The sequence below is a fragment of the Cryptomeria japonica genome, chromosome 5 (genome assembly GCF_030272615.1).
Source record: "Cryptomeria japonica chromosome 5, Sugi_1.0, whole genome shotgun sequence".
Taxonomy (NCBI): Eukaryota; Viridiplantae; Streptophyta; class Pinopsida; order Cupressales; family Cupressaceae; genus Cryptomeria; species Cryptomeria japonica.
The window spans coordinates 271,733,365-271,761,042 of record NC_081409.1 but is presented as its reverse complement, the minus strand read 5'-3'; the positions used below and the strand labels follow the sequence as shown (position 1 = coordinate 271,761,042).

Sequence of the window (27,678 nt, the reverse complement as noted above, 5' to 3'; positions counted from 1 at the left end):
TAGTAAAATCCCACAAACTAAATAATATGAAAGAAATAGGAGCCATGATCAACCTATACAGTTTTAAGAATCTAAAGGATTTATGATGAATGATTAGGGGATAGGGACTCCAAATCTAAAATAGTCCATCTACAATTTTCTTAAGAAGCATATTTCATAAGATAATATGTCATAACAATTTGTTCGCAAGAAATATGAAAAATGAGATAGGATCAAACTTTCAAGAAAAGTGAAGAAACTACCACATAAAATATGCCAAATACTAATGCGAATAATTAGAAATCACTTTCTTCAAAAGAGAAGCCAAAATCATGGATTTTATCTCATAAAGTATTTTTCCAATCTAAGTCATAAGATTTCTCCAAATCCACAAGGATAGCACAATCTTGTTTCTAATTTCAAATATCAAACCTTATAGTAGAAGGAAAAATAAGTGAACCAAACCATTATGATCAGACCAAATACTACCAATCCTAGATTCAATAGGATTGTATCACTTTAAAATCACCTAATGATGGAAGACACCATTTACCAACTCAATTAATATTAAGAAAATATATATTCTATGAGCTAGAAGGATTAGATGGCACAAATATACCTTCTTCAAAATCAAAATATTTAAAGGAATTATGTCTTATGAAAATATCATTTAGTAATCAATGTTTCTTAGTCTTAAATATTCCACCAAGCATACCCAATAAGACTAATATCCTTTAAAAGAAAATGATTCTTCTTCAAGAACACTTTACAATGCATAAATATTGGACCAATATCATAGGCAACCAAGAAGAAAGAGGTAAAAGTTCAAGGGTTCTCCAAATGAGCTCTAAAATCAACATAGTAGAAGAATGAATAAAGTGTGGGTTCCAAAAATATGCTACCATTCCTTTGAAAATCCTTAGAATAAGGGTCGCAAAATAAAATATGAGACACACATCCCTCACTAACTCAATAGAGAATACATTTAGAAGGGCCTAATATTTCCTATTTCTAGTATTGTCTTATGTAAAATGTTTATTTTGTCAAAGTTATGAAAAAAATAAATTAGACATGGGTGAACAAAAATTTATTCCAAATATTTTTCCACCATCAAAAATCCACAAGCCCATCCCTTTCCTTTTCAAATGACTCGTACCTAATATAGTGCAAATAAACCCTTTTATAGACATAGAACCAGGTCAAATCATTGGCCTCCTGTAAAGAGCAACATGGTCAATCAAATAGGATAGAAGCAAGTCTAGCATGAGACTCCCAATCTCCTCCCACAGGGCAACAACTCTTGTCTTCGTAGTAAAAAAAGAATTCCCGTGAATAATAAGCCTTAAAATAATAAGCTTTAGACCAACCAACAACCGAAATGAACTTACTCAAAAGATTAAGAGATCTCTTTTATATAAATTGGACTTAAGGTAAGTGCATGGGTGTGAATAGCATCGATACATATATAATATGTGAATGTTAAATTTAAAAAGACATGACCTAATTATTTCTTTAATATGAAATATTAAATTTAATATAATATACCTTTAATTTTATAATGTATTGACATTAAGTACAAATTGATTATCTATAAATTCTATATTATAGTTATAGTGCATCCTAAGTGGGTCAATTGACAAGTTCCAGTCAACACTTCTAAATGACCACTTAAAAGCCAAAACAATAACTTTAATCTTTTAAATTCTGCCACGTACAAAATCTAGGTAGACAAATTCTCTGTCCACTTCCATGTCAACAGGTTGTTCCATGAACTATACGTCATCAACTCAACATTGCCTCTAACTTAGGGTAATACATGTATCGTTCAAAGTAGTTGATCACATAAACTATGAGTACCCATGATGGTGGCATCTCCTTGATTGCTTGTAGAATTAAGCCATTATATTTTGTACATCTGGCAGATTTAGGGGCAGTTGCGTACAACACAGCAAATAAAACTGTCGAAAATATTAGTTAAGCAAAAAGAATCCTATTCTGGACGAAAACATGAAAGCTAACTGCTATTCTTCTTAGATCTTTAAACTACAAGCTGCCTACTGGTACCAGAAATTCATTCGATTAGCCCTCACGAACAAAAATTCAGGATCAGTTTCGATGGCATCTAGATGCTTCTCGGCCATGTGCATATACACCACCATATTCCCATCTCCAAGGGGGCTCGCCTGCAACATTACATACCCTGCTGTTCCTCCCCATGGAAAATATGCACTTGAAAACGCAGGCTTTCCACATCCCAAGTCAAATTCATATAATGGGATCCTCACTCCGGATGACACCACCAGGGCAGACCCTTCCTCCCCATAAACTCTCGCTAATATCGCTGCTGGTCTCTTCTCCTCCACCCAATCCACGACGGACCTGAAATACTCACTGTTTGTTGAAGCACATATAACATTGCGTACGATTTCTGCTATCTCGCTTAATGGCTGCTCCAATATGTCCTCTGCATAACTCTCCTTGAAAGGAATTGCTATCGCGTTTCCGAAGTAGGAGGGAGGGAGGTTCAGGTATGCACGCCCGTCAATTGGAATGCCGATTCTAGTTGCTTCTGAACAACTCAAAGCCTGCGCGCGAGCAAAGACTTTCCAAATGTAGGCAGAGACTGCCTCCATCTTTGTTATGGGTTTGCCAACACGGGGTTTTGCTTCAGTTTTGTTAGCAAGAGCCTGCAATTGAAGAAGCGTAAGAGCATCCAAATGATAGATGCGCCCAATTTGGGGTTGAAGAGGGTGAGTGTGAGTGAGAGCAGAGAAAGGCAATGCCATGTAATGACTATCAATCTCAGGGAGTGCAGCGGCGTGGAGAGGTTGGCGGGGATTGATGAGTGAGCGTTGAAAACAAGGCGTAATGGAAAATGAAAGACCTCGAGCAGCCTCCGTCCATGCATTAAACAAAATACAGCTGCTTATTCCATCTACTATTCTGTGATCAAAACAACAACTCACTACAATTCCATCACACTTCATCCTCGTCACCTGCAAACAAATCATGCCCGATTAGCTTAATATGCTCATGCATTTTCTAAAACACTAGTTAATATGGATTTGGTCGACATAAGTTGTGATTAACTATGGACTTACCTGTACAGCTAGAACAGGAACAGAACGAGGGGATTCTCCTTGGAGAGGGTGCCTCGTAGGAGTCAGTTTAGCTACAGATAAACTTGGCTGAGAAAAATCGAGATCCTTAATGGAAGCGTCTGCTTCAGCTTCAATGAAGGGCACTCCTTGATTATTGCACTCTATCTCAGGCTCACCATTATGGCTGATGATAAACCTTCCGGCCACTGGATAAAACAATACTAATGTCTGAGAGAGCGCCTTCTTAATCGAGGTTGCCATCTCTTGGTATGTCTTGTCTTGCACTGCTTTGTGAACAAAAAAGTGCCCCGGACTAAGGGCGGGAACGGTGAGATCTATGTTGGAACCTTTTAGCGTGCAATCTTTTGTGGGTACAGGCGATTGCACGATGGTGGTTCGAACGATCTCTACGCTAAAGTCTTTCAACATCGCTTTCTCCCTGCTAATTATTAATGAGCACCCCTACTGTAATATCTAAATAATTCAAATGAGAGATTGAGGAATGAGTAGAATATATGACGACAGATGAATGGTTGGATGCCAGTGGTAGAACAAATGATATATATATAGTGATCCGCAGCTGCAGAGATGAAGAAGAAAAAGTGTTCGGTGGTGCTCGCCTCACATAAACAGCGGGTAGCACGCAAACTGATTTCTGAATCTAACGTCGAAATTACCAGTGACAAGGCGAACTTCAAAGTCAAAAATTTAAGTAAGTGTTTCCATCTTCTAAGATGGAAAACAAGGGGAAGGGATTCAATGGGCATTATGAGCCCAGTCAAAGAAAGGGTTCGCAAAAGTGTGACTTGACTGCCACTTTCTCGCATGATAAACCCTACTATAATATAATTGAAATCTCTCTGTCGGAATATGTGTTGAGACTTTTGTAGTCAATTAACATGCAACAGTGATTAATAAAGAATATTATTTTCAATATGTTTGATAGTTGATGATACAAATGTATATATTGTATGGTAAATTTGTAAGCGTCCAGTTCTATAAAAGATCAATGTTCTTTTTTATTGAATAAATGTAATAATAATAATACAAATAAGGGGCAGGAACAGGGTGTCATGAACGGAAAAAAAGATTATAAAGCGGCACATTTAACAAGAGGCAGTACAAGATTGAACCTTCAACAGAAAGCAAGAAACTGAATACAACCAAATTTGACCATTCTATATCTGCATATTAAAGATCAGTGTTAGTTTAATTCAGTCAAATAATTTTTTTACTTTAAATTAGTATATAAATAAAAATATTTATTAAAAAAATTTGTTTAATGATAAGATTATTGTGTAAATAGTATCATTTTTGTTATCTATTATTGATTAGAAGTTTGTTTTCTTAAATTTAATTTGATTGTTTAGTAGTCTTAATAGATGAAAATTTTAAAACCTAAGAAATAGTAGTTTACAATTTATTTGAAATCTCTTTGTGGATTCATTCTATCCTAATTATCAAATAAATAAAATTTGTTTTGAACACATTATTATAATTTTTGAAAAGTTAAATTTTACTATATGTGAGGTATGTATGTGATCGGTTTAATTTTATGAAAAAAGCTCCACCCACAAAATTTTGTAGTGAACTAGCTTCCAAACATGAATTATGATTATTCACCTGCTTAGAAATTTCATAGAAAAAAAGCATAAACATTTCATTTTTTTGAAATTTGGCAATAGTAGCTAATAAACATGTCAAAAAAAGAATTGATAAGTATTTTTACCATTTGGTCATCTCCATCTTTAATGATGTTGTAAGGAACTAGATTGGACATCTTAGTGAGGAGGCTATAATCTATCAACTTGATCCACTCTTGAATATTTTTTTCTCATTATTGGTGATATTGAATAAGGATGTAAGATAATTTTAATTATCTCTATTTTGGAATGGAAAATCCCAAACATCGTTAGAATCAATAATTCTTTGTACTATAAGGTATTATGAAATATCATACCAATCAATTAGAACCATTGATATCCACCATATAAATTAAATCTAAATGTTACGATTCTATGTAGGAGATCAATTATTATAATAGTTTTTTTAGATGTATTTAATGTACCCTTTAGCACACCAATAATTGTAGTAATGTCTTACAAATTAGATCATTTAACAAACAATATATTCTATTGTACACATAGGCTCTAATGGAAGAACCAAATTAGTGGCATAAAATGTAAACCTACACCAAAATAAGCTCCACTAGGGTTTATTAGCCCTTATGATGAATAGTATTAAGTTTGTGACTAAGCATGTTTTGCAATCTAATGCAATTTCCATTCTTTTCACTTTTAAGCTTTTCATCTACTTCTAAGAACTTGAATCATAGATAGTGTTTCTATTAAAAAATTTAACATAATATTTTATGCCTTTGGTACAATTTAGAAAAATATTAAGAATTGTTAGTTAGTGTGCTATGAGCTTGAAGAATAAAGAAAATGAAAGGTCAAAAATAGTAATGAATTTCTAAACAGTTATTCATTATAATATATTACCATTATAATAGAAATGGGTCCCAACATATCTTGAAAAAAATTTCAAACTATCCAGCCTCCAATCAAATATTTTGTAGAGATGATGAAAGTTAGCACATCCTTTAGACAGCAAGTGTAATAATAAAAATACAATGTTATACAATAATAGCATCTATGAGCTACATATAAGAATCATATGTGTTTGTGATAACCACTATTAAATAAATCATAATGTTATTTATGATTGATATGTATCATATTAAGATTTTAAATATGTTTATTCATATGATCTGAGCATGACTATAATAGAACTCATCTTGTATATCTACTTTATTCCTATCACATCTGTAACCCTTAAAAAAGTCTCAAAAAGAGATATAAATAACTATTTGGACATCCAAAATTTATGGATCCAAGAAATTTATAATTAAATAATAACGTCTTAAACCCATTATAGCTGGGTGAATCAATTTAGTACCACATTTGAAAATATCAACTCTAAAAGTTCATTTATTATAAATTTAAAAGGGTGTAATAATTAAATGATTATTTAAAAGATACACCTATTTGCTAAATCATAATGCTAGGTCTTAGGATAGGACATGCACTAAAAAGGTCCTAATGACTTCACTAATATTAGCCATATGTAGACCCTTATGTTATTGTAGTTTTATTCTTTGGGAAGGGGTTGAATTCTCTTCCTTTTCTTGTAATTATTTGAGTTCAACAATTTGATCCTAAAACTGTTGATCCTAGACCATAATTGAAAATACTTAAAATGTTTCTTTTTTCTATTTTGACAATTTATTTTTCTTTATTACTTAATATTGGAAGTTGTTAAATAAAATTATGATAATTTGAAATGTGTGTAAAAGTTAATAAAATAGAAAGGATTAATAAGAGCTATTTTTTGTAGAAAGTTTACAACTATGATTTAAGAGTAAAAAAATAGCTATATTTTTATAAGTGATTGGATTTAAACAACACACACCAAGTGTGGACCCACTTTTAAAAATATAATCTTTTATTGGTGGTCTATCTCTATCATTACATCTATTTTCAAATATTTTCCTAAAATTAAATGTGAGCTCTTTTTTATCTAAATATTGTTAATATAATGACACGATACATTGTGAAATGCAATTTGTGTTGTATTAAATTATTAATCTTGAAGAAGGAATGAAGGACTTACTTCTTTTTTTTCCACATTTGCTACCTCATTATAGATGTTCACTCAAGAATTAATAAATTATGAAATATTAGCTGCACATGATTATTTATTTTTTCATGTTTTAAGTTGTAAGAAAACTAATTGACATGCATGAAAAATGTGGCACATGTAGAAGATACATGAATTGTTCAACATCATACATCATGTAGGTATAATATATTTAATTATAATTAAAGTATTCAAGAAAGGAAGGGAATAAATAAACCACAAATTTTAGGATTGCCTACTGCCTTTGTTATAGTAGTAAGATCATTCTATGATTATGGTGAAGATCATACGATGTATTCTATAATTTGATGAATAGATCATTGTTATATGACACAATTATTATTTATCTTTTCCAACATTGGTAAATGTCACTTGTTGGAAGGAATAGGAATGACCATTTAAAATTTTTACCACTCTTATTTTCTCTCCATTTCTTTATGACCAATGATAAAAGTGATGCCTACAACATTATGTAAATAACATTATGTAAAATTTAATTTATTGTTGTAATTGTATAAGTAATTTTTTATAAATGTTTATTTATTTTCTTTATGCTATCTATTCAAATATTTATATTTGTACATCTATTATCAGTTATGAGAAAAATAGGAAAAAAAATATTCTCTTTTTATCCTAACCTATAAAAGATTAATATTACAATTTTGTTAAATATTAAATTGAGCCATGGATAAAGAACAAAATAGTGGTAGTTTACAAGATTATGGATTTGATGGAAAGGCACCTCCTCTTTGGTATGAATCTTAAACTAGATATACCAAGATATTATGATAGGTTTAAGTGAGACTTCCTCTTTAAAGTCTTAAAGAAATTGGAGTTCTAGGAGCCCTAAATTAGCCTTATAAGAGAATATGTGACCACAATTAAGTAAGTTTGTCCTTTTAAATTGGATTCTTAGGGGATTATTTGAAGACGAGGGTGGTGTTATATAAGGGGACCCCCTATCTCCATACTTATTTATATTGTTGGTTGAGTTTCTAGGTAGGAACATTATTAAGCTTATTGTTGGTGGAGCCCTTAAAGGTGTCAAGATTGCCTCCACATGTTTCCTCCTTCACCTCTACAATAATTATTGATGGTACCATCCTTTGCAACATTGATTATGTGGTGGAGGCTAGGACGTGGAAGAAATGCCTATCTAACCATGTTGAGGTCTCAAGGTGATGTATCAATTATGGTAAAAGAAAGGTCTGCCTCTTCAACACCAATGCTTATTTAAGGAAGAAAATTCAAGATATTCAAGGTTGTTAATGTGTTGAAATCCCTATAGTTTACTTTGGGCTCCCCCTCATTGTGAAAAATTGTTCCCCCACCTAGAACTCTATTGCAAAGTGTCTCTGAAAGAAACTTCCTAGAAGGAAAGGAAAACTATAAACAGAGGTAAATTAAAACTCCTCAATGCCTCTCTCAAATTTATCCCAATCTACTTCCTCTCCCTTTCAAACTATTTGTCTACAATGCTAAAACATTTGAAAAATTTCAGAGAAACTTCCTATGTTCTAGCATTGAGGAATGAAAAAGATTGGCTTTGGTAAGTTGGGATAAAGTTTGCATCCCTAAAAAATAGGGTGGGCTAGGGATTGGGAAAATCCACCACCTAAATAAATTATTGATGTTAAAGATGGTTTGGTACCTAATGCAAAATAAAAAGATTGGTATACTATAATGAGTGTTAAATATCTCAACCATAAAATATTTCATTGGGTGTTTTCTTAACCAGGCTTCTCATGTGGCTCATGTATTTAGAGCAACATTCTCAAAACTTAGGACTCATCGAAAGACTCCTATAATACCTCTAAAGGATCCCACTCTTCTCACCCTACCACTGAAAGAGAGAATAGGCCTAGATTCCCCAAAGACCTCGAACTTGAAGATCATTACTTTAAACTGGACCAAGAATTTCTAGATGATATCTTGTCAATTTCCAAAAATGGCGTTGTGGATTTTTTTAGGGTTTTAAATTGGGTTTTCCATGAAATAAAAGACATCAATTTAAAGAATAGGGCGGTGTCCAACAAATTGGATGAATTGATAGAAAAAGGGTAGCCTCAGAATGCTAAAGGGGCAGTGTGGATTGAAGAAGAGAAGTTGTCGATGGTAGACTATCTCCAAAGAATAGTGGAACTAATGGAAAAAATGAAAAAGGAAAATGAGAAAAAGACCATGCAACTTGAAGGGGAAATCGGTAAAAATAGGGAAACAATGAACGCCCTTATGAAGAAAAGCCATAAAATTGTGAAGAACTTTGCGGCCACTATGAATACATTGGTGGATAAGATGGACAAGTCCCAACAGGGTTCCCTGATTGTGGACCTCAATGCTAACAGAGAAAAAGGACAGAAAGAGGAGTCTTGTCCCTCTAAGAGAACCTTAGCCACCTTAAGAGAAAGGCGAAGTCCTCCACTCAGGATTTCTAAGACCTAAATAAGGAAGTGCAAGAGATTAACATCCTTGAAACTGAGATTGCTGAGACTTTAAAGTATTTAGGTTAATGTGTTTCTGGTTTTAGCTGTTGGTTGTCTTTTGGTTAGGTTTGCTATCTTTTTGTCTATTTGACAACCTTTCCATTTATGTGGACTTTATATGCTTATTTTATTGTAGCCTGTAACTCGGTGTTTTTGGGTCCCTATAAAACCTATTTTTTCCTTAATAAAAAACATTCTCAAAACTCAAATTCTAATCTTCTCAAACTTCGAATGGAAGTTGGGAAATGGTCATCTCATCCATATTTAGGAAGATAGTTTATTGATTGACCAACCTCTCATCATCCACCAAACTTAAAAGGATCTTCATGACCTAGAGATAAAGGTTTTTTCAACCATTTTCTGTCAAACTACTTGTTGAATGACAGTTGTTGGAAGAATCATCAAATGTGCTACTATGATCAAGGTAACTTATTCCAAAAATATTTGAGGCTCCAAAAAGATCTTCAAAGGATCATGTTCCCTCTCTTCCCTAAAGTGGATCATTTATTTTGTGCCAAGTGTCCTAAGGGAAAATTTCTTGTCAATTTTTTCTACAATATGGTAATAATGGGCACAACCATAGTGTTATCTAGATGAGAGTTAGGAACCGTCAAATCCATAAAAGATTTTTTTTCTAGTGGATGACTATACATAAAAAAATTATAACACAGGACAATCTCATCAAGTGTGGCTTCCAATTACCAAATAGATGTGCCCTTTGCATAATGGATAAAGAAACGGTCTTCCATATTCTGTCACAATTCTTAAAATAATTTATAAAATCAAATTAAGTATTTTATATAACCACAATCATAAAAGTAATTGTAGGATACTTAGATCTAGAGTAAAATAATTTATATTCTTATTTTCTATGATTTATTTTGTGTCAAAAATTTTGGTGTAGTTATTGCATAAATATTACTTGTCTTACTTCTAAGACACCTACACTTTCTTTTGTTAATGAAATGTACTTTCATACAAATAAGTTAGCTGAGAGAAGTGATATATATATAGCTTTGGAGTGGTTTGGTTGGAGATGATATGTGGGAGAAAAGCAATTGATCCAGATCTATGTGAAGAATAACAAAGCCTTTTGAAATGGGTGAGCCTTTATATAAATCACATTTAAAATCTACCAAGTTTTATTTCAATTAACTTGTATCCTTTCCAATATAGGTAGATTCAATAAACTATGCGTGTATGCTTTTTATGTTCTTTTGTCAATTAATGCTACATGTCAATGGGAATGTTATGGTGGTGCATTGACAACAATCATAGATGAAAATTTGTGCATGTTTGATGTCGACGTGAAATCTCTTTGTCATATATTTAGTCTACCACTTAAATGCACTCAAAATGAAGTATCCAAGAGGCCGACAATAACTCACATACTAAAGCAAATGAAAGAATCCATAAATATAATTTTTTTAATATGAAATATATGAAAACTCCATTTCATTAAATTTTAAGAAATTATAGTAATATATTTATGTTCCCTTTTTCTTTAACTTTATTGTTATATTTAGTGATATGTATTTTATATTAAATATTTATATTGAAGAAAACAATAAAAAAAATAACAATACAAAGTGTAAATTATAATCTAATTGATCAAAGTCATGGTAAAAAATTCTTGAACTTTACCTAAATTAATTTGTTTCTATCTCTCATGTTGTAGAAATTGGTAACATGTTTTTTACTAATAAAACAATTTGTATAACCTAAGTAGTAATGAATATAAAGAAAAAGAATTCAATTTAATTATTTTGTTAAGTTCTAATTAAGTAAATTGAGATAGAGTCTGAAAGTTTACATAACAGCCAACTAGGTGGAACAGAGGGATCTCATGAGTACTGAGACAACCAATAATTGAAAAATCCCATGTATTTTTTTAAAAGAGAGGCTTTTGATAGAAACCAAAAACCAATTAATTGAAGAGAGAAACTCATGAGAGGTGAGATTGAAAAGAAGGAGAAGAAGAAGAGAGAGGGAGCTTTTGACTTAAGCTGGGAACCAATAGGAGACAAGGGACCCAACCTTGAACAACAAAAATATATTTCACTTATCCCAAAAGAGTAAGGGGAGAACGAGAAGGACCTTTTCTCCTTTGATGAACAACCATGCAAGCAATACTATCGTCCAACCCCCGAATAGTAGGAGAAACTAGAGTTGATCCCACAACTAGAGGTTCAACAACAACTAGAGTGGAGCCAACAAGAGAACAAGGCAAATTAGTGACCACCGAAGAAAGAAAATGCAAATACTTGGAATATTTCTATGTTTAGTTTGATTTAAAATTGATAGTGTAAAGTTATATGCATGCCTATGTACAAATAACAAAATATTTATTTACAATTAAATGAACACATATGCATACTTACATTTCTAAATTTATTTATGCACAAATTATTATTTTTGTTGATTTTGGCTAACAAATGTTTTTGCTTGCGATTTAGTTATGGACAAACATTTTCTTATAGATTATCATGTATTTATTTGATAGCAATACATCATACATTAATTTTGTTAATGTAAACTATAACCTTGTACATTTGATCTTCATCTTGGTCATTATTGTTACTCTTGCCACCCATTTTCTAAGGAATGGAATTTGCATCACATGTTATTTAAAGTTGGATGTAAAAGTGCAAAGAATTTCTCAATTGTATAAAGAAATTCATTACTTGAATATAAAGTTACAATCAAACTAGGATGAATGGTGGCCATGAAAAATTCTCCACACATGATCATCTAAGAGGCATCCAAGCACATTGATGTATCATATGTGTAGATAACAAGTTGTTGAAGAAGACACCTATGTGTAGAGGAGGGTCTCTAAGTCATAAAGAAGAAACTGAAACCTTGAGAAAAACATATATATGAATTCAATTTAAGGTAAGCATATATATGTGAATGGATAAAATATACAGAATAAGTAGAGGTTCAAATTAGGAAAATAATATGACTTGATAATTCTATAATGTGACATATTAGACTTGAGATAATACCCATGTAATTTATAATGTAACATATTAAACTTGTGTAAAACTTATTTAAAATACACTTTGTCATGTGGTCAACCAAAATGTTTATCTAGAAGTCCATTCATATGGATCTGTGACTATCTTTTAGATTCGTCAATATCGATAAAAGATTTTGGAAATTTTTACCATTGGTTGGAAAGCATGATAATTGTAACCATCAATGCACAAGTTGCAATCAGTTTTGACCACTTAACAGTCCATATCTATAAAGTGACTCGCATCTTGCGTCAGATATGAAAACAAGATTGTACTTTTTAAAAACTTACCATACCCAAAATTAGGGCATGTGCTATTTCTATAAAATTACTCACATCTTAACTCAGATACCAAGACATGATTTTAATGTTGAAAACTTACAGAGCCAAAATTAGGTTTGTGTATAAATGACCACTTGGAGCCCGTATTTATTAATTGTGTGTGAGTAATATATCCTCCCCCTTAAACCAAAAAATTTGTTTCATTAGTTATCAACTCGACGTTGTCTCTAGATTGGGGTACTGTATGTCTCATGTAAACTGGTTGATGGCATAAATTATCATTAATTATTCTTAGAAGTAAGCCATTATATTTCTGCTATTTGAGTGATTTGGAGCGAGTTACCAAATTTATTACAAAACAGTGGATAAAAACTGTCGAAAACATTAGTTTAGCAGCAAGAATCCTACTGTGGAAGAAACGCGAAAGCCTACTACAGTTACTGTTGGATCTTTATACTATAAAGTCCCTAGCACTACCAGAAATTCATTCGACTGACTCTCACGAACAAAAACTCAGGATCAGTTTCAATGGCGTCTAAGTCCTTCTTAACCATGTGCATATACACCACCATATTCACATCTCCCAGGGGGCTCGCCTGCAACATCACATACCCTGCTGTTCCTCCCCATGGAAAATATACACTTGAAAACGTGGGCTTACCACAACCGAAGTCAAATTGATACAATGGAGTCCTCACTCCCGACGACACCACCACGGCAGACCCTTCCTCCCCATAAACTCTCGCTAACATCGCTGCTGGTCTCTTTTCCTCCACCCAATCCACAAAGGACATGAAATACTCACTGTTTGCAGAACCAGTTATAACGTTGCGTACAATTTTTGCTATCTTGCTTAATGGCTGCACTAATATGTGCTCTGCATAACTCTCCTTGAAAGGAATTGCTATCACATTTCCGAAGTAGGAAGGAGGGAGGTTCAGGTATGCACGTCCGTCGATCGGGATACCGATTCTGGTTGGTTCTGAAGAGGTTAAAGCTTGGGCGCGAGCAAAAAGTTTCCAAATATAGGAAGAGACTGCTTCCATCTTTGTTATGGGTTTCCCAACACGGGGTTTTCCTTGAGATTGGTTAGCCAGAGCCTGTAATTGGAGAAGCGTGAGAGCATCCAAATGATAGATGCGCCCAATTTGGGGTGCAGGAGGATCAGTGCGATCGAGAGCAGAGAAAGGCAGTGCCATGTAATGCTTATCAATGGCACCAGTGTTGAGAGGGTACCGAGGATTGAGGAGTGAGCGTTCAAAGCAAGGCGTGATAAAAGAAGATGAGAGACCTTGAGCAGCCTCTGTCCATGCTTGAAAGAAAATAGTGCTGCTTATTCCATCTACTATTCTGTGATCAAAACAACAACCCACTACAATTCCTCCACACTTCATCCTCGTCACCTGCAAACAAATCATGGTCGCTTAGCTTCTTAAAATGCTCACTGATATTCTACAACACTAGTTAATTTTTGTTCTATATCCTATAGATGGAATTGGCGGACATTTATTGTGAGTAATTATGTATTTACCTGTACAGCTAAAACACGAACGCAACGGGGGATTCTCCTTGGAGAGGGTGCCTCGTGGGAGTCAATTTGGCAACAGATAAACTTGGCTGAGAAAAATCCAGATCTTTAATGCCAGCGTCCGATTCAGCTTCAATGAAGGGCACTCCTTGATTATTACAGTCTATCTCAGGCTCACCATTATGGCTGATGATAAACCTTCCAGCAACTGGATAAAACAGTACTAGTGTCTCAGAGAGCGCCTTCTTGATCGGGCTTGTCATCTCTTGGTATGTCTTATCTTGCACTCGTTTGTAAACAAAGAAGTGCCCCGGACTAATGGCAGGAACAGTGAGATCTATGTTGGAGCCTTTGAGCATGCATTCTTTTGTGGGTACAGGCGATTTTACGATGGAGGTTCGTACGATCTCCACGCTAAATCCCATCAACATTTCTTTCTCCATGCTAATTACTAAGCACCACACCTACTATAATATCAAAATAGTTCAAATGAGAGGTTCAGGAATAAGCAGAATATATGAAGAGGGACTAATGATTGGTGTAATGGATGATACCACACATTCATATATATATAGTAGTCTGCAGGATCAAAGATAAAAAAAAAAGACTTTTCATTATCTTCTCTAAAAAGATGCTATCATGATTTCTGATTGCATTTTCCGCTTTGAAACGGAAAACAAGCCCACGGAATTCCAATGGCTTTAGGTAATGAGTCCAGTTAAAAACTATGTTCGGTTTCGTCGAAGGAGGATTGTCACGTGGCCAATATCAGATGTGGCAAGACTTTATCACTACTACATAGAGGGGGCATTTGAGGCGTTTATTTAAGACAATATATTATTATTGTCTTAAATACACGTTTTAAGTTTAACTTATACTTTTTATTGTTTAATTGTCTTAAATTAAGACAATAGAAAAAAAATTTCCCTAAAATAAAACGTAATTTTCCCTCTTTACTTCTAACTCACTCATCAACGCATCTGTCTCTCCTCACCCGACGGTAGGGGCATTAGTCTCTGCTCGCCTGACGGTAGGGCAATAGGCGGGAAATGAATTTTTGGTATGTAATTTCATTTTTTTTTCCATTGTCTCATTTTCTTGCTCATTGTAGGGTTTTGTAAATGTTGTCACAGAATGCGAATGTCTTCTCTTCTTCTGCTCCTCGAAAGACATTTGTTGTGTCGACTCCCAGTGAGCCCAGGAAGATTGCCATGTATTCACCGGCTTTCTTTGCGGCCTGTGCAATGGGAGGCATTCTCAGTTGTGGTCTCACTCACACTGGCGTACCCTTCTTGATCTTGTCAAATGTAATATGCAGGTAGATGCTTAAATTTTGAGTCTTTTGGATGGGAATGTGTTGTTCATATTAATATCTTGCAAGTGCAGATATCAAATTCTTCTTTTTTCATTTGAGGAGGTTTTGAGATCTATTAGAATTTAGTATTTCATCTGAGCAGGTTGCAAATCAGTTCTTTTGATTATTGGTATTTTCTGATGTTCTGTCGGTGGAGATTCAAACTGATTTTTAATTCTATACTTGGTTTGGAGGTTGAGATCTATTTTAAGTCAATCTTTTCATGCTGTGTATGTACACCAATTTCTAGTTTATGGGTAATTTATTCTTATTTTTTTGTTGAGGAATTCAGATTGATTTGTTTCATGCATATGCATATGCGATTGAGATCCCTGTCAATTAAATTTTTCATTTGGGTGGGGACATAAGCCAGAGTGTTTCCTATGATTATTTATAAATCATTTGTTGATATCAATTTTTTCTTAAGGGTATTTGATAAGCTTTGAAATCTCTGTCGAAATCTATATATGGTTGTTTGGGTATGCTTTTGAGATCTATGCTTATTTTATTTGTCACCTGGGTGGGTATGTTCAATTTTTGTTCTTTCTTATGAGCTTTTGGTGTCTCGGTATTTGCATTTGGTAAGTCGTTGAGATATTTGTCTATTCAAAATTTTATTGGTGTGGGGATTTAAATAAGTTTTTTCCTTACGGGTTTCTATAAATCTTCAATTTTATTCATAATTCTGCTATGAGAACTTGGGTATGCGCTTTTGGTTAGGTCATTTAGATACATAATTTGATTTTCCAAAAGAGTGGGGATTAAATCTATTTCTTCTTCATTTGTCAAGTCTCTGGTTCTCTGTTAAATCTGAATCTGGGATTTTTGAAATCTAATAAATATTGGATCAATGATCTGTTTAATAATACTTTTTTTTTTCACATTGCAGTTTCTCAATATGGATTTGTTTATATGACTATGAGACTGTGCAAGATACCTTAAATTCTGTTAAGCATTCCTGGACATCCTGGTGAAGAATCATGTCATTTGATACAATTAATCTTAAATAACTCATTCCTTTTTCAGGGCTTCTATTTCCAGTTATTTTTACATGATCTTGCAAATTATGGAACCAAAAAGTAATTTGGGCCGAACATATCCATGAATCTCATCAAGGTGGGTATCAATGGCCATTCTAGAACAAGTGAACAATGGAAGCAGATGGGAGATGCAAAGAAAAAGGTAGTAGTTAATTCAGAAATAAAGTGAATTAAGGAGCTTATAGGGAATAGTACTTATTCACTGTCCTTTGTTGCTTTCTGGAGTTGGTTTTGATAGCCCTTTCGGATCCAAACCTCTCATTCACTGTCCTTATCACCTTTAGGACAGTCATTTGATCATTGTCATACTTTTCTTGTGGGTGATTGACTGTTATATCAGAGAATGAAATCTTTCTTATGGTGAGATAACCTTTGATCTCTGTCATGATCCAATGTTGTCCTTTGTGAATTTGAATCTGCCTTTATACCTATCTTTGATAATGAAGCCTGCATATACCATTCCTTTTTCATTCAACTTTGGCGCTTGGAGTGTTCTAATGATTGTATCTTTGCACTTGTCAAGATTGTGACTATATCTGTCTAAACTCCCCATGCTTTGTGTCACCGCATCTTTGAGTTTGGTCTTTTATTTTTGATGTCATATGATACTGTACTTTGGATGCATGCCATTCTCTTCTATGGGCATTGTCCTTTGAATATATCACAATTTTACTGTCAAATAAAGCTTTCTTTGCTTTGCAATATACTCACATCTCCGCTCGACATGGTCTATCTTCATTGGTATCAAAAGCTACAAATATGAATTGAGGGTATCATATGGGACAATATTTGTTAGTTATTTCGTTTGGTATTTTTGTCTTCACAAAGGAAAGAGAGCATGTGCGTTTGGTATTTAATTTTTTTTCGACTTAAAAATACATATTATTCGCAGAAGATTGTCAACACTTTTATACCATTCTATTTAATTAATTTTCAAGTCAACTGAGCTTGGTCATAGCTTACATCGTAGAAATATTAAAAAAGCGCACTCTGCAGAGTTGTCTCAGTCAGATGTGATTCAATTTGTCACATTCTCAAAGTCAATAGATTACCATCAAGCTTACGTTCAGGAGTTTCCATGATTATCACACCTTCGTTTTTCATTCGTCTAATTGACAATTTTTATCAGACATCCACCATTTTATAGTCAGTCCAAGGACCATGAGGCTTTATGGTTCCCAATCAACATATTCAACCAAGAAGTATAGCAGACATGGGATCCTTTTGGCCTTTGATGAACAAAAGAGATTTTATGACTGCTATCTTGTACCTCTGTTGTACTGCATTGTGGTGCTATGACTATGATTTTTATGAGGCTGCACATTTAAAGAAATGGCACGTTGTTTGATCTTTTGCTATTTAGGATAGTCACAAACTTGGTATGATATTTTCACTGTTAAAGTTACTCACTCTTTGAATTCATTGATAGTTCTTGGGACTGCACAGTGAATGTAGACTATGTTCTTGGTTGGTGTAAGGCTCTCTGATTCATAAAACTCCCATCACTACCATTAACCAGTTTGACAGTTTTTGTTGCTTTTGACCAGAATCAAGGTCTACTCTGTGTCTGAATTTGCTGTTCATTTGAGTTTTTCTCAAGCCTGTGACTGTCCTGCTGTTGGCATGCATGTCTCTAAGACTCCCTTGTATAAGGTTGTGTCTGTCAATAATGCTGCAATAATCCCTTATGGTTATTCTTCATCTTGCTAGCCTTGTTTTGAAGGCTCTGAGCAGTTTGTTTAGGAGGATCTTGTGGCCATTTGCCCCTTGAAATTCTTACAAAATTGTCCATGGTTGGACTGTGATTCTTCTCCTTAATCATATAAGGTTGTTCTATTCATTATTTCTCTAGGTTTACCCCATGGCTGCCATGAAGCTTCCTTAGAACTACCAAACTGCTCATATTCACTGTTTTTTTAAGATCTTATGGAACTTTAAACTCTTCTAAAAGCAAAAAATTACACGTTGTGATCACTCATGGTGCCATTCAATGCTATGACTAATCTCAAAAGTAGAAGATACAAAACTTCCATTTACACAAGAGATTGAACTTTTCTTTAAAATAGTAAAGCGAGGGTTAGAAAAGAGAAGAAATAGACCTTTTTAAAAGTAGAATAAACATGTTCCTGCATGAACCCCTTTGGAACATTTCTTTCTACGTGAAAACTCCTCATTATTAGGTTTTTTTTTTCCCTCTGATGCATCTACTGAAACTCTTCTTGAACTGTTGTAACTGCACAATAAAGCTTTGAGAACTTTGCACAAATCCTTGCATGACTTATAAAGACTACTTTTTGATGATCTCATTGGCAGTGTGATTGAGTTGTTGGAATATCTGCATGAGGCATGGGATCAGCTATATGTTTGCATGGAGTCTTCAATATATTTCTTCCTGCAACCTAAGAAACCCTTGTCTCCACATGAAAGATCATGATAGAGAGGAAAACTTCTTGTAAAGCTCGATATAAGAAAACCTAAAATTGCAATGTGAGAGTTGAAAATCTAAACTAGTAGAGCCCTCCAGAACTCCCTTTTAAACTTTAAACATCATTTCCTTCAAAGTGCGTTGATTTTTTTTTAACAATATAAAGCTTTCCTTTAAAGGATTTCACAATGTATGGAAACAAAATGAAATTAGTTTGCCCTCTTTTAATGATCTTAAACTGCCAAACTTTACTTAGATGAAACCATAAGACTCAGCTCAAACTATTTTAAACCAAGATGGGTAAAAATAAGTAACAATTATGACTGTCTTTTTGAGTGTTATGCAGGTACAAACTCAATTAGTCAAAAAAGATTTTTTTAGAAAAATATTCATTCAATCTACATATTATTTCAATTCTGATTTTCCTTTGTGTTTTTCCATTGCCATTATTATTTCTAAACTTTCAAAATATAAGAGCAAAGTAAAATTTAGCATAAGCTTATCATGAAATTTCAAACATTTCATAAACATTATTACTACTTCTAACCTGTACTACTCAGCCAGTAATTATGTTTTTGATATTTTTACATTAGCATGTATGTAGTAGTAGATGTTAACATTCAATGTCTTGTTGTTATCTTGTTAGTCAGTTTACATCCAACTAGTTTAGCATCACCCTTTGCAGGTCAATGATTTGAGTGTAAAGAATAAATTAAACTAGTTAGGGGATGCTAGAAGATTTCTTATATGCTTTGAAGACTTTGTTTATCATCCATTTTAGGGAGCAAGAGGCTTGTTTCGTTTGAATGGATACATCGGTCCATTTTAAGACATTCAGTTATGGATACGTTCTTTCTTTCCTCAATTATTCATGACTGATGAATGTTGATATGATTTCAGTGTATAGACTGTTTATTCAATTTCTCATTTATTTTAGTAATTTCTTATTGGAGTTTGGGACAATCGTGTATTTGTATATAGCGTCCTATTCTCATGGCAACTCATCCAGAAATTGCTGGTACTCACAATTCATTTTGTTATCCCCATTGCATTAAATAATACTCTTTTGAGGCAAAGCTTGTTTGAGCTTTCTTTTTTATTGTCGTGATTCATTAAAATAAATTTGTATAAATATTATTTGTTTTATGACAGCTGAGCCACTTAAAAGTTAAACTAATGGAAGAGAGGTGCTAATTAATAAGGGCATTGTAGATCCATCAATGTGACAAAAAGTATGCTACCCATCAGCCTGTCTTTCAAATTGTCTTTTGGAATATCTTTCTGTTTTCTTGAAAGACAAAAAAGGTTCAATTACTAAACTAAAGTCGAACATAGGTTATAAAGAAATACATATATATCTTTTTTGCAGATATGATTGTCTGTAGTTAATTTTTTCAGGGTTTGAAGCATCTGATTTTGTGTTTGACTTTGTTAGATTATACTTTCTGGAAAAGTTTTAGGAAGCTTGTAAATTGTCAACTATACACATTCCAGACAATTATATGTGGCGTAACAAACTTTTATGGAGATTGCAAGTTGGCAATTAATCTGAGGAAAGCATTCTTTGCTAAATACTTGGGAGGGGCATGGCAGTTCTAGAGTTTACATTATGTGGCTTAGAAAGAAATCTTTGTGGGGAAAGCAGAAAATCATGGCATTTGAATGGTAAGAAAGATGCTAACAAGAATGCTTCCATTTTTGCTATCAAGCCTCAAGATACATAAACAATAGGCATTTCTACTATTTCAGCATTTGATAGTGCTAGCCCTAATAAAATGCTAACTATTACTTGGCTGGAACTTGGCAATACAGAATTAACCTGCGCTAATAAGATGCACAGAGCACATGAAAGGTGTAGACACAAAACAGTTTTCTTACAACACCAATTTAGAATTCAGGTGATAAAAATGCTTAAACTCTACCTCTGAGAACGTCCTGGTCCCTGGATGCCCCGTCCATCTTAACGATATTTATAATCATGAGCGAGGGGTTATGTCCAATCAACAGATACATTGTGGTGCGAATCTTGTGTCAACCTTTAGAGGATCTGAAGTTGACTTTCCCTTATAGGTATGCTAAGCCTCAACCTTATTCTGTTAAATATGAAGATTGTTTCTACGTTCTAGCACTTTTTATGTCATCAAAGACAAAAACAATAGTGCCCTGCCGATAGTTTGAATGAGTTTTACAGCTTGAGACTTGAATTGTTTACCCTCTTTTAGGAACTAAGTTGTTTTTTCAATCATGTTTATGTAAGGCAAATACTTGGATTCGTAGACCATCGTCAGCTCTGTGCTTGCTAATGATTACTCGTAATGGTCTGGAAATTCTTTGTTGGGAAAAATATTGCCTAAAGATTATTATAGTGATGCAAGAGTAATGCAATCATTTAATAATAAAGGCATCCAAGGAACATATACTTGTTGGATGTGTTAAATTGAGGCTTACCAATGTGGAATAATTAAGCCTGGGGACTCAGAAAGCTACTAACGACAGTGAGAGTGCTGCTCTCTTGGGTGGAGATCCAAGGAGTAATTGCCAGATGTAAAAACTATGACTTTGGGCTGAGATTAAACTCATGTCCAGCTAAACTCCTGCACTAATTAAACTGGTCAGAAAATGGGGCGGATCATTGCCCATCATCAACTGAAACATTAGTAACTTTGACCTGGAAGGCTTTGATTTTAAACATTCATATTTTATATGCTTCATGCAGTAATCTTGTTGAATGCTAGTCTTTGTGATACATAGTATAATTATAATTTATTAATAAGGTCTTCTAATATGAATTTCTGGATGAAAGTGACCGAGGATCTGAAAAAGCTTAATCTCGCAGTAATAAATTCCCTTTTGGGTGGAGAGTGGAGGAAGAATGATGAATGTCGGTTGCATCAAATTCCATCTTGGGTGGGATTGCTCATCTTGATCGACATGCGAATACCAATTTAACTTGTGATGAGAGCTTTGGTTGGACATTGTCCTTTCATACATCTAAACTAATACTCTGGTGCGAATATTTTGTCAGCCAACTTCTCATGCAGCTATATGAATACACCCATCATCCAGTTTTAGTGGCATGGAAATACTTTATTCCTTTACAGCAGTAAGCCCAGCTGGCCTTTGGTTGTTATACTTTATATTAATTCAAATGGCATAGATTTTTAATCTAGCCACCTGAATTTTGGAATGTTTGCTCCAGTGCAGGTTACAGTTAACAGTTCCTAACATCTTCGAGTGTCTACAAGCACAGCCAGAGGAGAACATAAACTGTGGTTGTGGAATCTGGTTTTACACCTGCCAATTGCATTTGCTTGGAAGTCTCTAAAGCTTTTTCAACAAGTCCATTTTGTGCACATCTTACAATCATTGCAGTCCTTGAGACCACATTTATTTCAGGGATACCATTGTGCCCTGTCTTCTTCCACATTTTGCAAGCATGTCTTCCAGAACAGTTGCAACTGCAGCATATGACAAAAATCTTCTATCCTTTATGCTTTGATGGATGTCCATACCTTGTTTCAGAGCTCCCATTTGGCATGAACAGAGAGGATTTTAGCAAAGGTTGTGAAATTTGGCTTTACACCTATCAAGTGCACTTTCTTGAAAGTTTCTAAAGCCTTTTCAAACAGCTCAAGGAACAGCAAGATCAACATGTAAATTTGGCTCGTATAAAGTTGGAAATTGTTGAAAAGGAAGAGAAGCATGTATTACAAAGTGATTTCAGATGCCAAAATATAAATGAATCAATGCTGGCACAGCATATAGAAGACTTGGCAATTATAAACCTAAATTTTGTATCATCATACTTGTTTAATGAATACTTGTCAATTTATTCACTCTCAAGCTCTTCCTTAAGAACATGAGTTCTTGGTTGTTTCTTAAATAATTATCAATTTTTTATAGCAAAGCAAGCTTATTTTCTTGGATGAAATTATAGTTTGTTATGGTATTTTGTTCATTGTTTTGTAAGAAATTAAATATAATTATTTTGAATATTGTATTGCTATTTGGAAACATTTTGGTTGAAAACTACACAAAAAATATTTAAAATAAGTTGTTTATTTTTTTTGTACTTTTAGGTTGAAAACTACACAACAAATATTTAAAATAAATTTATTTTATTTTAATAAATTTTTTTATATTGTCTCTAGAGAGACAATAGTTGAGATCTTAAGACATATTGTCTCTCAATCCCAACTATTGTCTCTCTAGAGACAATATGTCTTTAAATCCCAACTATCGTCTCTAAAGAGACAAATGTGAAATTGTCTCTACAAAGACAAAAAAAATTACGTTTTATATTGTCTTTATAGAGACAATATTTTAAGACGATAATTTGAGACACTCGGTTAAAGATGATATTTAAGACAATAAGAAACTTTTTTTTGTCTCAAGTTAAGACAATTTGCTCAAATATTGTCTTAAATATTGTCTTAAAAAACCCCCCAATGTAGTAGATCTTCACAGAAAGGATTTGTTTGACTATTACTTCAGGGTAGTTGGATTGATTATTTGCATTATATGATCATTTCTATCAAAATTATTTTTGCATGAAGTCCTCTCTCTAAACTACTAACTCTACATTGCACAAAAGTTATCGAGAGATGAGAACTATTTTGTTCATAATAACTATGGGGTTTCATAGATGCTTTATCCTACCACAAATCACATGAAAAATCATTTGAAAAAAGAAAAATTATGTTTTTATTTAATGATATTTTTTAAATTAATATTTTGTGAAATTTAGATGTTGCTTATCATTACACTATTTAGTTAATTTCTCATTAGTATGATAAGTTGATTAATTACATTGTATAAATCATTCGAATAAGGTAATATTTGATGCAAATATTTATAGTAAATTCATGTTTTTTGTTGGCAATAATCTTGAAAATATTTGTCGTAATTTTATCGATCATTTTATAGTACTCATGCACTATTATTGTCATAACCATTTGAAAATATGTAAAGTAAGATTTTGTTTTGTATCTACAAATATATTTAAATTTTCTTTTTAAGCCTCATGCTATTACATTCTTTTCATCTTTGTTATTTTCTTATCCTTATTATAAATTTGACATCTTATTCTATTTTGGTTGAATCTTGTAATAACAGTCATAATGTCTTGTGTAAAATGTACATATCTTCCAGATACGTATATTATGGGCACACTCAGTCTTTATATTTTAACATTAAAATGTGTGCTAATATGTAACCATTAATATGAGTGAATTATTTTTCCTATGTGGTGATAAAAAACTAAATCTTTATTCTTGTTTATAGGGAATACATAGTCACATTGTACTCTTCTGCTATATAGTGAAAAAATTCGATGAACAATTTTTATTTTTATTTTTTTCATTTAACCATGTTTCTATATGTATAGTACAACCTAGAAAATCGTGTTTTGAATTTAGTTAGATCATGTGTATTAAAAATGATTACTTCATCAATATAATTGAAATGGTGTGACATGTTCAAATGGTTTTTATGAAGGCAAAATGGTCAAACACGCATTTTATTTCTAATTGTACATGTCTATTGACAAAGCTAGTTTTTTTGGTCTTTGATAAGTTGCACAAGCTTGATCATGACATTGGATTGCTAACTTGACACCATTCTACACACATTTGACATAAATCTCATATTTTATTGGTTAGTTGATTTGTGTATAGACATATCCAATGGATTAAAATGGCATGAACCAATGGTAAGCTTCCATGTGATTCTAGCTTTCATATGCTATGTCTACCCAAAGTTGTTCTTCTAAAGATATATTCTCTGCAATTGATTTATAACAATATTTTCCAATTTAGATGTGTATGTACAAGCAATTTGATTTAAAGATAGTTATTTATGATAGAATTAAGATATAATGTGGCAAGACGACACTAGGATGGCAAACCTATCTATCCATTGTCAAATTTCACAAATGCTTTTTATGTCCATGATTGTAATGGAAGTGGACAATGTGCTTGTTTATGATTGGAATGGGTAAAACTCAAGAGCCATCTATATGATTCCTCCATTTCACCTAGGCTTCATGGCAATATAATTTTTAAGATGTATACAATCAATATTTGTTTTTTATTACTTAAGCAGGGAAAGGGTCCTGATCCCTCACAAAGATAAAACATCAAGTAGCAACAAAACAACAACTAACATCACATAGCTAGGAGCCCAACAAAATTCATGAAACTAACTACCTATCAAGTAATCAAAAACACTTAAACCAGAAACCCAACCTTCTCCAAAGAGGCTATCCACCCAAAATAATAGCATATAATCATAGACATTTGTATAGAAAACATATAAGAATACAATCAACTTATGTTAGCACATGGATGGCTCTAATTGTTCTAAAGACTAATGCATAGGAGTTCTAAGGAAGACACTAATGCAACGACTACTATGTGGCATGACGTCTTGGGGTGGTGAAGATGGTGGGCGAGTTCAAAATATATTATAATACCACTTATTAAAACAAGTCAACTATGACATGTCTAGTTCCCATTAAGAATAAGAATACTAATATAATAAGATATCTTGGATTTTCATTTCCTTCTCTTTTCTCCCTTGGAGTATAGCACCTATAATGTAAAAAAGAGAATTTGGGATACAAGCAACACAAGTACTTGATTTCTACTCGTGGACGGATAAAGTATATAACAAAAGAGGGTGGTTTTTTCTATCTAAAATGAGAAGATGTCAAATGGTAGCTCTCTTTCTCCATTGTAGACTATGAATGGTTCAAATGATAGGTTGAAGAAAATATGAAGATAGATGAATGTGTGGATGTGTATGGTAGTCCAAAGATAGAAGAAGACAAACAAAAACATTACAAAGTCTTACTCTTGTGCTCGCCTGACATAAGCATCCAGTCACTCAAAATTACGTCAAAATTACAACTCGCCCACAACTTCCTCGTTTTTCCCTCTTAAAATGGCAAACAAGGCCAAGGCATTCAAAGGACATTAATGACTCCACTCAAAGACACTGTTAGCAAATGATTATGCTTCCTTTCTACAGTATAGATAATGTGAGATGTTGAATTCTAACAAAGACTTTTTGGCTTTCAATTCATTTGTTATTGAATTGCATGTGTGAATTGATTTATCTCTATTTGCGGCTGACAAACTCTAGATAATTTTAATCGACACCAGATGTACTTTTTAAAATATGATACGTTTGAAATCTCTATATGATTTAACATGTCATTTTCCTTGTAGTAGTAAGTCTCTACTTTGGTGAGAGTTGTTGTTATGGCTGACAAACTCTAGATAATTTTAATCGACACCAAATGTCATTTTTAAAATATGATACGCTTGAAATCTCTATATGATTTAACATGTCATTTTCCTTGTAGTATTAAGTCTCTACTTTGGTGAGAGTTGTTGTTATGGTTAATATCCTTCAAATCTGTGTTATCTTTTATAATATAAATTAAGGAATGTTGAAATATTAGGATAGGCAAGAAATTTGTGTTAGTTTAATAATAGATAAAATAAGGCAAAAAAATTGTTTAATTATATATTTTTTAATGATAGTATTGTTGTTTCAATGTTTTTTATTTCTTATTGGTTTTGATTAAGGATAAACAGGTTTTGAGGGGACCTGAAACCCCATACAACAGGTTTTGAAGGGATCTGAAACCCTCAAATTTTACCAGGATTTGGAACCCACAATACCACGCTTCTAAAAGGTGAGATCATCAGAAAACCAGTAGCCAAATCACAAACAAGGCGGAAAACCACCCCAAAAACAAGAAAAAGGGTTTTACAGAGGCTCCCTTAACCTACACACAACACCATGGGTGTTTCTAGACACCCATACACCCATAACCTTTAAATAAGTCAGATTACAATAGGTTGGCATACAAACACAATATGGACACAAGGGGTTTTGAAAGGCTCCCCTAACCTTCATCATGGGTTTTTAACTGGCACCCAAAACCAGCACAAAAGGGTTTTCCAAGGCTCCCTCAACCTGCAACAAAAAACTCTAGATGCCTAAGGAAAACCAGTCCTTAACCAAAAACAAAGACAACTACTAGCCGAACTGGACCCTTGAAAACTAGCAGCAACCTACCTGCCTATGGAATTAATCAGGCTCCCACAATCTAAAATTAAAAAACCATCTGATTGGTTCCAAACGGAAATAGGAGGGATTTGAGAGGGTCCCTCAACCCACAAAAAAATATGGGAAGTAAGGACATAGAGGACCCAGACCTTGCCATGAAGAGACACATGAGAGAAATGAAAGACAACTTCAACCAACAACACAAGCAACAACACCATCTAAAAGGCCTCCTCACACCATCTCCCCACCTCAATAGGGAAGAGGTCCACCTCAATAAGACAAGAGAGAAGGCGGAACATCAGCCCCGAGAACCCTCTAGCAACAAGCTGAAACCCAATTGCTCCCAACCACTGAATCTCCACCTCTATAGGAGAAAGGGCCACCTCAGACAGGCAAGGAGAAGAACAACCCAGAAGCCCAAAGATTTCAATCATAGCCCAACACAGAGAAAGTCCCTCCACCTCAATAGGAGGACAAACCAAATCAGAGAAAAAAAACCCAAGACACTCGATCTCCCAAAAAGAAAACCTTAGCAGCACTAGATTCGGCCTCAAGGGCACAAGGCATCCCAAAGAGAGAAGGAAAACCCAACACGCACAAAAGAAGAGACTAGAAAAACCACCTGGGTCCCAAACAAGAGGAACCACCACTGCACCCAAGGAGGGAAGATCCATCAAAACAACATCAAC

The 27,678-nt window shown here is 33.7% G+C and overlaps 2 protein-coding genes and 1 long non-coding RNA gene across 4 annotated transcripts; 1 reads left to right on the top strand and 2 right to left on the bottom strand.

Moving 5' to 3' along the window:
- Positions 1-1,647: 1,647 nt before the first annotated feature.
- LOC131875618 (coniferyl alcohol acyltransferase-like) lies at positions 1,648-3,605 on the bottom strand. Its single transcript, XM_059220202.1, has 2 exons — positions 3,081-3,605; positions 1,648-2,975 (listed from the first exon to the last, which is right to left on the bottom strand). Exons 1-2 carry the CDS (start codon positions 3,507-3,509, stop codon positions 2,034-2,036), a joined length of 1,371 nt encoding a protein of 456 aa, XP_059076185.1. The 5' UTR covers positions 3,510-3,605; the 3' UTR covers positions 1,648-2,033.
- A 9,431-nt stretch (positions 3,606-13,036) lies between these two features.
- On the bottom strand, positions 13,037-13,981 carry LOC131875867 (coniferyl alcohol acyltransferase-like). Its single transcript, XM_059220567.1, has one exon. It carries the CDS (start codon positions 13,979-13,981, stop codon positions 13,037-13,039), a length of 945 nt encoding a protein of 314 aa, XP_059076550.1.
- A 1,079-nt stretch (positions 13,982-15,060) lies between these two features.
- Positions 15,061-22,816, top strand: LOC131055076 (uncharacterized). 2 transcript variants are annotated; one of them, XR_009372593.1, is made up of 5 exons: positions 15,061-15,121; positions 15,225-15,409; positions 21,714-21,817; positions 21,936-22,013; positions 22,110-22,816. It is a non-coding gene; the product is annotated as an uncharacterized LOC131055076 (long non-coding RNA). The 2 variants fall into 2 exon arrangements; XR_009372594.1 differs by having other exon boundaries at positions 15,117-15,409; positions 21,747-21,817.
- The last annotated feature ends 4,862 nt before the right edge of the window (positions 22,817-27,678 follow it).